The sequence below is a fragment of the Pipistrellus hanaki genome (genome assembly GCF_964339955.1).
Source record: "Pipistrellus hanaki genome assembly, chromosome: 9".
Classification (NCBI taxonomy): domain Eukaryota; kingdom Metazoa; phylum Chordata; class Mammalia; order Chiroptera; family Vespertilionidae; genus Pipistrellus; species Pipistrellus hanaki.
The window spans coordinates 80,362,288-80,375,656 of NC_140511.1; the positions used below are offsets into that span (position 1 = coordinate 80,362,288).

A 13,369-nucleotide genomic window follows, 5' to 3' on the forward strand; every position below is an offset into this window, starting at 1 on the left:
GCTTGGCTGTGGTCTAGCGCCCTCCCTCGTAGATGAAGGGCAATGAGAAAGTGAGGGTCACTGCTGGGGAGGAGGAGCCCAACGGCAGCCACAGGGGAGGTTCTGGGGAAACTGAGGACCGAACGCATGGGCTAACTACCCGGAAAGAGCACCAGAGGAACAGCTAAACTGTTCTTCAGAGACACATACCTGAGACCATTAAAGTGACCCAGAGAGGTGAGGTGGGCCGAGCAAAGGCCGGGAGAAGGAAGCCAGTGCAGAGAAGAGGCTTTTGGGGCATTAAAGGAACATGGCGTGGATGGAGAGAGCTGGAGTGGAGTCTGCTGTGTACACATCTTCCCCGACAGCGTGGGAGACCTCTCTCCACTCTCTGCATCTCCCGAGTTAACCTCCGGGCTCCCTGGCAGCCATGAGAGCCGGGGAGGGGAGGCCAGGAGAACCAGGAATGAGAGCCAGGAGGGCAGTGCCAAGCAGAGATGCTTCTGGGGCAAGCATTTTATTTATTAATACAAGAATAGAAAATTTGCAATAAATATAATCTAATAAATAACATCTCCAAATAAATAAATATTAATACAACAAACAGAGTCATGAGTGGTTGGGGCTGGAGTGCAGGGCCTGGGGAGCTGCCCCATACACCCCGAAATGCTACTGCAATGTAAACTTTCAGGAAGTCCTGTGGCTGTGGCCATGGCTGCCCTCCCCAGGATGGGCAACCCACAGATACCCTGGAAAAGGGGGCAGAGAGGAGGCAGCACGATGCTGGCGAGAAAATTCAAGACAAGGTCCTTTGGTTGCCACCCTGTGCCACCAGTGCCTCAGTGACCCCAGGGTCCAGTCTGTGCCTGTCCCTCTGCTTTCAGTATTACCTCCAATGCAGACCTCACCTCTTCCATTTTTAATACCATCTCTTCCTGTTCGGACTTGCCACTGTGCTTGTTTCCTGAATTAAATGTATGGAGTTAATTGGGGTAGGGTAGCAACACCCATCTAAGGAGAGTGAGGCAGCAAAGGGCTTCACCCCAGAAAGGCACATGCTGCGGTGCCCCCCTCCCTGCCCTCCAGGCATGCTGCCTGCGAGTGCCGCTTAAGGGGCTGGCTGGGCGCTCACTGGCAGCGGTTGGCAGGAAGCAGGAGGCTGTGAGAGCCTTTACACCAGCCCGAACCACCTCGGGCTCCTGGAGCACTGCTTCCTGTAGAAAGGGATGGGGCCTATTGCACCTCTTCCCAGGCCTGCGGGACTTTGGGAATGGGGAGGGGTGAGTCTTATTGCATCATGCCCTCTTCCAAGTCTGGGAGGCCAGAGCTCCCAGCTTCTGTCTCCCGCTCAACAAGTGTTGGCACACAGGCTCCTCCCTCCCAGAGTGGGAGCAGGGTGGGGAAGGGGAGGGGGAAGAGGAGGCGGTAAAGGTCAAAGATCAGAAGCCGTGGGTCCCCAGGTGCAGGGTGACCGCAGCTGCCGGAGGCTGCATCTTCTTCTTGAGCCGGTTGAAGTCCTTGGCTGAGCGCCACAGCCAGGTCTGCAGCTCCTTCAACAGCCAGAAGTCATCCATCTTCTGGAGGAAGTCACTGTGGGCAGGGCCAGGGGCCCAGGCGGGCTCAGTCCCGGGCAGAGACTGGGGCAGCGGGTAGCCCAGGGCGGCCATGACACCCGCGATGCTGCCCAGCAGGCCCTGGAGGCTGGTGCAGAAGTGGGCCAGGCTTCGGCGCAGCTCAGCCGCAGCGGCCTGGCGGTCGAGGCCACGCAAGTGGCACAGGAGGTGGCTGTAGGCCTCGTAGTTCTGGGTCAGCCGCAGTTTGTCATTGAGGCTTCGCCAAACTTCCAAGTTGACAGTGGCCCTGGGAAGAGTCTCTGCCCCCAGCCGAGGCGGGTTGAAGTCAGGCTCGTTGAAAGGGGGGCCCAGGTAGTTCAGCTGTGGAAAGGAGAGGGCGATGGGGAAGGAGGAGGGCAAAGCAGCCAGCTTGCCGCCACCAGGGGATACCTGTCCCCAAAGCTTCTATGTCCTGCGCCCCCTGACGTTGGCCCCATCTCCACGCCAGATCTCTCTGTTCACAGGCCAACCCTACGTTTCTCCGCGGATGTCGTTTGCATGGAGAAGGAGGTGAAGCAGTGAGGGCACTGAGCTCTCCTATGGAGAGGTGTGGAGTGAGAAAACTGAGCAGCAGATACTCAGGGAGGACTCACGGATAGGCTGTGGGTGCAAGCCTCTGGAGAGGGCCCGTGGGGGGCAGGGCAGAAGAGGAAGAGGAGCCATGGGGACCCAGGAGGCCAGGCTGCAGAGGCAGAAGGTGGGCCGAGAGTGCAGAGCCAAGAGGAGTTCGAGAAGGCAGCAGTGCTCAACAGTGCGGCTGTAAAACAGAGAGCAAGGGGAATGAGCCTTAGGAAATCCTGTTGGGTTTGGCAAGGAGGCGCCTGACAACCTCGGAGAGAACGTTCCAGTGGCCTGGAGGCCAGATTGCAGGGGGTTAAGCGTGAGTGGGTGGAGAGGAAGTGGAGGCAGAGGGTGTAGACCACTCCTTCGAAAAACTTGGCAGCGAAAGCCAGGAGAGAAAAGGGTCGGGAGCTAGAGGGGGTAGCAGAGTCAAGCAAAGGTTTTCTGGACAGCAAAAGCAGGTCGGAAGAGAGAGGGGCCTGCGGGCATCAGCGCCATTTGCCCAGTGCCACCAGCTGACGGGCTGAGGACAGAGGTGCACACTAACCGCCAAGGAAGGGCTCAGCCTCAGAAGCAGGACTGCAGAGGGAAGAAACTGAGGCAGTCTCCAGGGCTGGGCTGGAGGCAGGGATGGAAGTCAGTGCAGGGAAAAGGACAGCCTTGCCAGCCCCCGGGGGAGAAGCCTGGGGCCCAGGGAAAGGGCTGAGGGAGACAGTTCAGCCGGGAGAGAAAGGAGAAGAGAGGGGCGAGGCCTGGGAGAGGCAAGGGCCCAGGGGGAGGTTCACACGCTGACAAGCACAGAGACAAACCAATTTCCTCGGTGTATCCTGGGGCTGGAGCCAGCTCCCCGCCACCCTCCCCCCTTTCTTTCCCTGGCTCCAGAGTAGGGTCTGGGATGTAGAGGAGGAACACGGGAAGAGAGGGCCGGATCCCCGTGGTCCTCGCTAACTCTGACCCTCCTTCCTGCTCTCCTGGGCTCTCCAAACACCTCTGGACTGCCCCCAAATTCGTAAGGCAGAACTTCAATCCACACCCCGAGTCCCCTGCCACCGCTGGCCTGGGCTCCCTGCAGCCCCCTTCCCTCCAGTCCCCCCTCGGAGGCCCATGGAGGATGGGAGGCAGACAGAAGGCAGGCCCATGGGTCCGGAGCAGCAGGGCCCCAGGTCTGGGGCAGAGGCGAGCTGGAACAGAGGCATGGGAGGCGGGGCCCCTCCGTCCCCACCCAGCCCCACCCTTGCAAGAGACACCACAACACGGTGTAAACAGAGGAGACTTCCCTGGCCCCCAGGGGGAGGCGGGCGGCTGGGCAGTCAGCCAGTGGGGCAATGGGCCAAGGCGGGTGCGAGGCCTGCCCACATGCCTAGTCCTGGGGCCAGGGATGGGGAGGAAGGGGCACCCTAGAGGGAAGGGCGAGGGATAGGCCAGACGTGGAGACTGCTTGGAGCTAAAGGTCCCCTCTTCATCACCCCACGCTCATCAGGACCCCTCCACCATCTCTTCCAGCTCCTCTTCTCATTCTCTGCCAGTTCCCAGACCCCTCCAGCCGCCCTCATACTCACATAGGTCCCAGCCAAGCTGCGGAGTTGGTGCTCCAGGTAGCGGGTGAGGTCATAGGTTTTCTGGATGGAGGGCCCAGGCCCTGGGTCCCCTGTGCGGTTGAGGGCTGGCACTGCAGGGAGGTGCCAGAGCACGGTGCACAGGCAGGCTAGCATGCCCCACGAGTCCCCTGTGGGCAGGACGGGCGAGAAGCATGAGGGGGGCCTGGCCTGGGAGAGGAAGCAGCTGGCAGCCCCTCAGGTGTCTGTCCCCACCTTGGGCTGGGAGGGGGGGCGGGGCGCCAGATGGGGGGGGGGGATGGAGGAGGGGAGCATTCCTGGCCCCAGAAAGCGTTTGCTCGTGTGTGTGTGTGTGTGTGTGTGTGTGTGTGTGTGTAGGCATGTATGTCATACATTATACCAGTAGATATTGGGGAGTATATGTGTGGGTCAGCTAACAGTCACTGCATGTGCCACCATGTAGGTATGTGTACAGGAGGGCCAGGCCTAGGGACAGGGATCAGTGTTCCGAGTTCCAGGTGTACCGCAGCCTCCTCTCCCAGCCTCTGGTCCCACTGCAGCTTGTGGGAGCCAAGGGGTTGGGAAACAGCTCACATCACAGCTGCCAGCTGAGAGGCTGCCTCCTCTCTCCTCTGTCCCCTCCCTCCTCTGCCCTCCCGGAACCAACAGGTCCCAGTCAAGCTATAGGGGCCAAGGTGTAGGGTCAGACCAGCAGGGTCAGGCTGAAGGACACGGGTCTAGCTCGTGCGGTCAGTGGTGGGACAGTCTAGGATATGCTCCTGGGGGTGGAAATGTAGGATGGGGTTAAAGGAGAGTTAACGTTCCCTCTCAGGGAAGCATGCTCCATTCTTATCTAGGGTTTTAGATGAAGAAAAGGTTAAGCGGCAGTGGAGGGGCAGAGGGCCGGGGGGGTGGGGGAGAATGATGTGTTCAATGGATTGGTCTGTCAGCTGATGGTGCTGGAGAGTCTGGACACCCGAGGATGCCAGAGGCCAGGGGTCAGTGCCGTGAGAACAGACAGAGGTGGTTGGGAAACATGGTTTTCCCAGCTTCTAGGGGAGGCTCAAAATCAAGAACACTTGGTCAGGACTCAGTGGGCATTGGACTGAGCAAAGCAATTAAGGTCAGGCTAGGATAAGGCTATCATTGGCACTGGGCTAGGTTAGCTTTAAGGAGGGTTCCTTTAAAGCTTCAGGTTAATTTATCGGGATTTGGCTGAGTGAGTGTGGTTGAGGTTTGAGGCAGCTGGGGATGTGGTTAGGTTTGGGCAGGCAGAGCGTTGGCTGGGACTACGGTTTGTGAATGTGTTGATTCATATTTTCAGATAGGGTGATGCATGACATGTCACCAAGAATATTGCTAGTGGATTTTGAGCTTGGATAGATGTGAGACCATAAGTGGTTTTTTCCTTCTAATTTACATTTTATACTTTCACGTTTTCTGCAATGACATATGTTGTTTTGATTAAAAAAAAATAATTTGGATATGGGTTTAACAACTTGACTGCTCTTAGAGTTAGGATAGGTTTGAGTTAAGACTAGGTTAAGTTTACAGTTAGTCATAATCCTGGTCAGGGTTTTAGAGAGGGTAAAACTTGGAAGGCTTTAGGATTCAAATTGTATAGAATGTCTCTTACAGAGCGTAAGGATCGGATGGGGACTCCTGCAGTGTCCCCAACTGGTCAGTCTTTATATACAATATGTTGATTTCAGAGAGGAAGGGTTGAGAGAGAGAAATGAGAGAGAATCATCAATCAGCTGCCTCCTGCATGCCCCACAGTGGGGATCGAGCCTGCAACCCAGGCATGTGCCCAAACTGGGAATTGAATCATGACTTCCTGGTTCAGAGGTCGACAATCACTGCGCCATGCCAACTGGTCAGTTTTGACTTTCAGATGTGTGACTGACTGGCTTTACTGATGGCACATGGGAGTCGGGTACTGCTAGTCTCAGGGACCTGCCCTTTTGGTGAACGGCTTTTGGTCTGAGTGTGCACACACACACACACACACACACACACGAACGCACATACACACGCACGCACACACGCGTATCCACAGGCATGTGTTTTAGGACAGAGGGGAGGGTCAGGCACATAACTGCTCCCTGAGGAGACAGGCTCTCTTTCCGCTCTTCCCCCACCTCCAGCCTGTGCATTCCCTCCTCAGCGTCCCTTTTCTTATTCTTTCTCTCCACCTGAGCTCTTGCTGACTCTGAATTCCTTTCCAGTCCCCGTTCTCCACATCCCCAGACAACCCCAGGCCTCCTCTCTGCGTGAAGCCTTGGGCTGCGCTTAGCCTGGTGTCTGAGTCACTCCCAAGGTCCTGCTGGCACAGGGGGGTTGGTTTTGGGGGTAGAGACCTGCTGAGGTGGGCCGTGGCCTTTCTAGCCTTGAGGTAGCTTCCAGGATTGAGTCTGGCCTGGCTGGCAGTTAGCGGCGATGCCGAGGGTGCTGGCTGGGCAGGAGCTGGGAGCTGGGCTTGCCTCTTTAGCCCACCCTGCTCTGGGCAGCGCTGCTTACCCCATTGTGTGTGTGTGTGTGTGAGGGGGGGGGGGGTAGTCAGGAACCCAGCTATGGGACTGATTTCCCCCTCCTCTCCTGGGCCCTGGGGGACATCCCTGGGGAGCACTGCTCCCTGCACAGGGACAGCGGGGAGAGTGGGGGGAGAAGCCTTTGGATAAACAGAGCTAAGTCATCTGGGCAGAAAAACGGCTCATGAAATTAACCAGACAAGGCCGGTGTTCCCAGGAATATTTCAGTTCTGAGGTAACTGTCACTGCAGTGTGGGTGGGTGGGGGGTGCAGGGAGAGAGAGAAGGCTCCAACTGACTGACCCAGAGAGAACCAGAAAGAGGGAAGGAGACTCAGAAACCCAGAGGGAAAAGAGGCTAGGAGCGGAGAAAGGGGACAGGCCAGGGCTCTGCCCTCTGTCATGACAGCTTCCAGTCCGGGCACAATGTTCCTGTACCGCAGGCAGCAAAAGCATCTGGGGCAGAGACAACCTGTGATGGGGCTGTAAGAAGTTTGCAGCTTGCCTGTGTCCCGAGGAGGGCGAGTGCATGGGCATCCTGGAGCCCTCATCGGTCCTCCTCTCCAAGTTCATGGTGTGCAGGTGGACCTGGCCGTAAGTGCCGTGTCCTGGGCCCCATCTCCCCAGTCCTGGCGCCCGCCCAGCTCCCGCCCCAGCTCTGGCTCTGGCTGCTGCCCACTGATTGTTTACATCCCGTCTTCCCCTGTGTTTATAAATCCGGCTGAGCACGTGAGGAGCTAATGAGTGCAGCTCACGTTTCCTGCTGCAGCCCCCTCACCCCCCCATCCTGGCCCCCGCCTGGGCCGGCCCCTAATTCCATCCAGATCCCTGGGCTCTGGGAACCGAGGCCCCCCTCAGGAACACGCACATGCACACCTCGGACTGCAAGCGCACGGCCTCCCTGCCCCGGCTGCACACACAGGCACACCTGTGTGCGCATGCCTTGGGCCAGCCGCCCCTCAGCCTGTAGCCTGTACCCCCCAGGCTGACTCACTCCACTCCCTGCGGGGGCGGGGCTCGGCAGTGCGGGGGCCGGGATGCTCAGGGTGAGTAGGACAAGTCAGCTGGGAGACTCTGCTCCTGGAACTGGTGGCTGAGAGCGGTCAGCTGAACGCATAGGAGCCCGGCAGGCATCGCCAAGCCCCAGAGTGCTGGGCTGACTGGGGGAGCCAGAGGGAAAGCCCTGCCCGAGGCCAGGCCGGAAAGCATCCTGTGACTGCGGAGGGGTCTGTTGAGGGGAACCAGGGCGATGAAGCAGGTTAGGGGCTGATGTGTCCACTGTGGCATGAGACCAGGCACTGAGGCTGTAAGGAAGGGTCCGTGGGGGAGTTCCCAGCCTGCCCTCCGGGGAAAGGCCCACAGACACAGCGGACCCTCCTGTCCTCTGGGCTGCCCGCTGCCCTCCCTCCCTCCCTCCTTGGTCCCTGTCCCCAGGCTGCTGAGAGGTGGCTTAGGGAGTGAGCACACGTGGGCCCCAGAAGTCAGGAGACCTCGCTCTGCCAGCAGCCCATCAGGTAATGGGGCTTCGGTGAGGGCCGAAACACCATGAATGTGAAAGCTCCTCTCCAGAGCCTCGTGGGCTCTGTCTCTGCTGTCCTCTTCAGCCGCTCCCTGCCCTCCTCCTCCACCCACATGACCCGAACCTGAGGCCTGGGGAGCAGCAGCAGCAGGCCGCCGCCGTGCCTGGCCCTGTGAAGTCCATGTGGACCCGCAGTTGGGCTTTCCTTGGAGTGAGAGGGTTCTGGATTGTGCGGCCAAAGGACCCTGGGTGTGCTGGGGGAGGAGGGGGAAAGGGAGAGAGAGAGAGAGAGAGAGAGAGAGAGAGAGAGAGAGAGAGAGAGAGAGAGAGAGAGAGAGAGAGCGCTAAGAAAGAGAGAGAGCTGAGACCAGGGAAGCTGGGCCACAGGCTTTAGCCGGGCAGGGAAGAGGTTAGGAAATAGTGGGGGTGAGTGTGTGGGTGAGTTTCAAAGGCTGTTGTTATCCAAAGGCCTGGGAGGGGCTGAGGGACGGCAGGAGCCCGCGTGAACAAGCAGGTGGGATTGTGGGGAGGAATGTGAAGTGTCACTAGCAGCCTGGCTGGTTGGCAGGGCGTGCAGAGTGGCCAGGCAGGAGAGCGGGCTGGGGGGGGGGGGCTTAGGGGGCAGCTGGGTGACAGTTGCTGCCCTCACTGCCCGGTGCCCTTTCCCATCTGGGTGAGCTCCTGGCTTGGGCGCAGGGAGGGTGCCTGAGCCAGCGGTGGAAGCAGGTCTGCTCGGTCAGGGGGATGTGCCTGTGTCTGTCCCACCGGCTCATTGTGTGCTGGGGACCCTGAAAGGTGTCTGTCGGGAGAGAGCCTGGCAGGGGAGTGTGCCCAGGGGCCCCGCCTGCAGCCTCCGGCTCCGGCAGCCCCCTCCTGCCCCCACGGGAGGGTCAGGCCGGCGCAGGAGAAAGCTGGGCCGGTCCTCTGGGGCCGGAGGTCTCTGGGGAGGACTCTGGACGGCCGACCAGGAAGGTGGGAGGGCAGAGAGCAGGGGACTCTGCGAGGCTCGGGGGACGCGGGGTTCCCCTTGGGGCCTCGGCCCGGGACCCTCCCGGCCCTCCCCCTCGGCGTGACCCTCGCTCCGGGCCCTCTCCCCGGCGCCGCGGCGGGCGCCTTCCCCCTGTGTGGCCCCGGCGCCCCCGGCCCCGCCCGCCGCTCCCTCCGTCGGCGGGCGGGCCGGTCCGGGCTCCGCGCTCCGGCCGCTGCCCCTTCCCGCGCGTCCGCTCCCCGATCCGCCCTCCCGCGGCCCCGCCGCTCCGGGGTGACGGGCTTTTTCCTGCCCGGCCGGCCGGCGGCACCGCCCCCGCCCCCCGCTAATCACTCCCAGGCCGCCGGGCGGAGGGCCCTACCTGCCGCCGGCCCGGCCGGGCGGCGTGGGCTCGGCCCGCGGCGCGGAGGGAGCCGCGTCCGCCCGCGGCCCGGCCCGGCGGCCGCCCTCCGCCTCCCTCCGCTCTCCGCCTCCTTCCCGCCCTCCGCCCGCCGCCGGGGCGGGAGAGCCGCACGGCCCGAGGTGTCGGCCTCCGCGCCTCCCGCCGGCCCGGCCCCGGCTCCCTCCGGCCCCCTTCCTCCCCGGCCGCCGCCCGCGTCCCCTCCCCGCCCGCTCCCCTCGGACCCGCTCTCCCCGCTTCTGCGCGGGGCTCGGCCGTCGGGATTGGCGGCTCCCCGCCCGGCTGGGCTCCGGCCGCCGCCTCCCGGGCTGCGGGCGCCGGGCTCCCGCCGCGCTCCCGCCACCCCGGCCCGCGGAGCGGACTCGGGAAGCCGCGCCCCGGCCGCTCAGGGCGCCCGGCTCTGCCTCCCGGCCCGCGCCCGCCGGGGGCAGGTCCGGGCTCCGCGGCGGGCCCCGGGGAGGATGGGGCCGGATCCCGGGCTCCCGGCGGAGGCGGGGGCCGGGGCCTCGGACGCCTGGCTCCTACCTGCTCGGAGGTCCATGGGGCCGGGGGCCGGGCCGGCCGGGCGAGCTCCTCTCCCGGAGGCTGGCGGAGTGGGAGGGCGAGCCGCGGCTCCGGCGAAGCTTTAATAATCCCATCCGCCAGGCCCACTCGCAGGTTTTTTTCGCTCGGTTTCGGATTTTTTTTTTTTTTTCAGTGTGGGACATTCTGCAAACTTTTTTTTTCTGACGTGTAAAGCTGTAACCACAAATTGTAGCGGCCCTCCCTGGGGTGGGGGGAGGAGGGGGAGGAGGGAAGGGAGGGCTTCTGGGGCTCCTCTCCCTCCCGCGGCACCGAGGGGGGGTGAGGTGAGGCGAGGCTGCGGGTACCACCCTGGGCCTCCCGGGGGAGGGGGCGGCGGGCATCGGCCGGTGTGCAAACTCGAGAGCTCCGCAGGGAGCCGCCCGCCTTCCCTCGCCCTCCGCGTCTGCCCGGGCGCCGCTCCCCGCCGCGTGGGTCCCGGGTCCCACGCTCACCCTACCTCTGCCTTCTCCCCCGTAAGCCCACCCCCGCCCCCGCCCCCGCCCCCACCGCACACAGTAGCTGCAATGACACATTCTCCCAAATGCCAGCGAGCTGGCCTGCGAGCGAGTGATGGTGTTTTTCCTGCTGCCCTTTGTCTGGGCTGGCCGCCCCCCTCGCCTATTGTCCCGTCGCCTGTCCCACTTCCAAAAGCCGGGGCCAAGCGAGGCGCCCGGCCGGGCAGGTGACTAACCGGGTCACAATGCCCCCTGCGGGGGTGGGCGCGGGCACCGCGGGCCCATTGGCCAGGCTCTCCCGCCAGTTCACAAGGTTCCCCATTCTCCCCAGCGGCCAGGAGAGGACAGGGTGGGGGTTGTAGTTCATTCATCCACACGAGGCACCGGACCAGTTCCAACACCAGGGCTTTGGGGGTGACTCAGCGGGAACGGTCTCACCAAGGCCATGGGCGACCCGTTTGTGAACTGCTTCCCCACAGAGACCTTGGCTCCCGGCCTCCGCGTTTGGGTCGCTGGCTTTTCCGGTGGTGGGGTGGGGGCGCCTCGGCTGTGCGTGCTCGCTCTCCTTCCTTCCCTCGGGCCTGGGTTGGGACTTGCTGGCCGGGGTACCCAGGGGACCCGTAAGCCTAGACCCTCCCCGAGGGTCTTCCCGCTCCGCACAGGTCTGCTGGGCAGCGTGCAGAGCAGGCAGCTGGGGTCGTGGGGAATCTCGGCTCCGTGACTGTTCTTGGGGAACAGTTATCTGATCCCCGTGGCTGTGAGAGCTCTAGAACCAGACCAGCAAGAAAACCATTTAGTGATGCGTTGCTTTTGTGGTTGTTTGTTTGTTTGTTTGTTGTTCCAAAGGGAGAGAGGCGGTGGTGGGCCGACCTGGATGGTGGCTCCTCTCTCCGGAACAGCATCAGAGCCCACGCTCCCCACTGCTCTCCTGGTGCCCCTGCCAGCCCTGCCGCAGCCCCTCCCGCTGGAGGTGAGAGAGGGTGTGTCATGGCCGCACTGGGCTCCAGGCCGCTCTTCCTCGGCTGCACTTGGAGAACTGGGGTGGGGGGGAGGGGGGGGAGAAGTTTGTTTTCAATTACCTCACTGGAGTGGGACAGACTTTGTTGTTGAGTTTTTTCCCCCTCTTCTTTCTTTCTTTTTCCTTTTTTTCCTAAACAAGGAAAAGAGCTGGGAAAGGGGAGCTGGCCTGGAGCTGGGGCAGCGGACTTTCTAGGGGAGCAGCAGCGGCTCTGGTGGGCTCCGGGGCATCTGCCTCAGAGGGGCCCTTCTGAAAAGTGCTCAGAGCCCCCCCCCCCCCAGCCTGAACACTGAAGTTTCAATGACATTCTTGGCCTGTGAGCCCAACCATCTTTGATGCCTATGCCAAGGTCAGGAAGGCAGATGCCCAGTGGGTGACTGGCACTGAGGCCAGCCAGGAGGTCCCCCAGCAGCCACGGTCAGAGGGAGGGAGCCGTGGAGGGAGGGGAGAGGGAGAGGGGAACCGCTCAAGTCCTCCTCCCCCCGTTTGCAGCGGCTCCGGCGGAGAGCTCTGCGCAGACAATGTGGTTTGGATTTGGCTGAGCCCCCTCAGCACCTTATAAAGCACCTTGCTGAGTCAGGGAGAAAGCAGCCCCACCGAGGGAGCGGAGGAGGGGCCAGGAGAGAGAGGGGGAGAGGGGAGTGAAGGGGAGGGTGGGGCTGAGGGGAGAGGAGGGGGAGAAGGGAAGGGACAGAACAGGAAAGAGGAGACACAAAGGCAAATAAATGGGTGGGAGTGGGAAGGAGGGGAGGAGCAGGAGCCCGAGGAGGAAGGAGAACAGACTGCGGGGCTGAGGGGGATTTACCATGTTGCCTCCCCCCCTCCCCTCCCCCCACATTTTCATCTCAAGAGTCTAGAAGCATCGGCTCACAGGAACCAAGGGCTTCACTCTCAGATGAGGACCTCAGCTGTGACCCCACGAGCTGAGGAGGTCCGTCCGCCTCTGCCTCTTGTCTGGACTTGTGTCCCTGCCCTCTCCCCTCTGTGGTGGCGGGGGAATGGAGGAGTGGGGGCAGCCTCTCCCCGCCCCCTCTCTCTACTGCCAAAGGGAAAATCAGCTGCTTCCTCCCGCGGCCTGTGCCCCTCTGCCATGTCTGGGCGGAGGCACAGGCCAGGAGCTGCCAGCTGGGTTGGGGCAGGAGCTGGAATAAAGACTATGCCTCTATCCTCCCAAATCCCGAACGGGAGGGGGCCATTGGAACTGGAAGGAAGGAAGGAAGGAAGGAAGGAAGGAAGGCAGGAAGGAAGGAAGGCAGATTAGGAAGGGCACAGGGTTCCTGTGGGTGGCAGGGCACAGGTGGCTGCCCTCTGGTTTCCACTGGGGACCTCCGGAAGGTCCCTGCTCCCCTGTGCCTCTTCCTGTTCATTCCTGCTGGGGGCAGGACAGAGGTTAGAGGAGGCATTCCCACACACACACACACACACACACACACACACACACACACGAGTTCCAGATCCTCCGTGTGTGTGCAGGCACTTCCGGAGCCCCCGCTGGGTTCTGGGTCCCACAGTCCTGTGACAGGAGACACCCAGGACCCCTCGGAGATCAGGAGATCAGAGGGCGGTGAGGGGAGGAGAGCGCTGGGAAGAGGCAGAGCTTCAGGGCGGACATGTGACTGGATGCAGGAGGGGCAGTGGCCACCACAGGCCGGGGTCCTGAGGTCCCCCTGGGCAGAGGTATAAGGCTCCTTGCAGAGGCAGAGGGCCAGGCCGGGAGTCAGAATGCTGGCTTCCCATTGGTCAGCGTGGCCTTGGACCAGCCCCTCACCTCTCTGGGGAGTGGGGACAGGACCACCTTCCAGCAGCTCCCCCACAGGCTGAGGAGGCAGACACTGCTTTGCTGCCCTCTCTGGCCTCCTAGGCTCCAGGCCTTCCCATTCTCAGCGGGCAGCAGGTAAGGCTCCAGGGGGTGTGGCTGGGCAGGGGGCAGGCTGGCACCAGGTGATGCCTGAGCTGCCCTCCAGAGGGATGGGGTGAGTCGCTGTTGGCTTGTGGATGAGCTAGATTCCCACTTCTCCCTCCCACCTTCCCCCATAACTGGCATCCCCAGGGAAGGCTCTCCAGATGCCCCCACAGCACCGTGCCCCAGGCAGCTCAAGGACTGGCACTGTAGGGGCACTGGCCGCTGGGTGTCCCGGGTTCCTGGGCTCTGCTCTGATGCCCTCTGGGGGTGAGCAGGAGTATGGT

General features: G+C 62.2%; 1 protein-coding gene across 2 annotated transcripts; it reads right to left on the bottom strand.

Moving 5' to 3' along the window:
- Nucleotides 1-482: 482 nt before the first annotated feature.
- Nucleotides 483-10,163, bottom strand: CLCF1 (cardiotrophin like cytokine factor 1). 2 transcript variants are annotated; one of them, XM_084894470.1, is made up of 3 exons: nt 9,671-10,163; nt 3,713-3,879; nt 483-1,913 (listed from the first exon to the last, which is right to left on the bottom strand). In XM_084894470.1, the coding sequence occupies exons 1-3, from the start codon at nt 9,684-9,686 to the stop codon at nt 1,419-1,421; spliced, it is 678 nt and encodes a 225-aa protein (XP_084750596.1). In that variant the 5' UTR covers nt 9,687-10,163; the 3' UTR covers nt 483-1,418. The 2 variants fall into 2 exon arrangements, with proteins under 2 accessions (XP_084750596.1, XP_084750597.1); XM_084894471.1 differs by lacking the exon at nt 9,671-10,163 and adding an exon at nt 9,107-9,156 and having other exon boundaries at nt 489-1,913.
- Nucleotides 10,164-13,369: the final 3,206 nt, after the last annotated feature.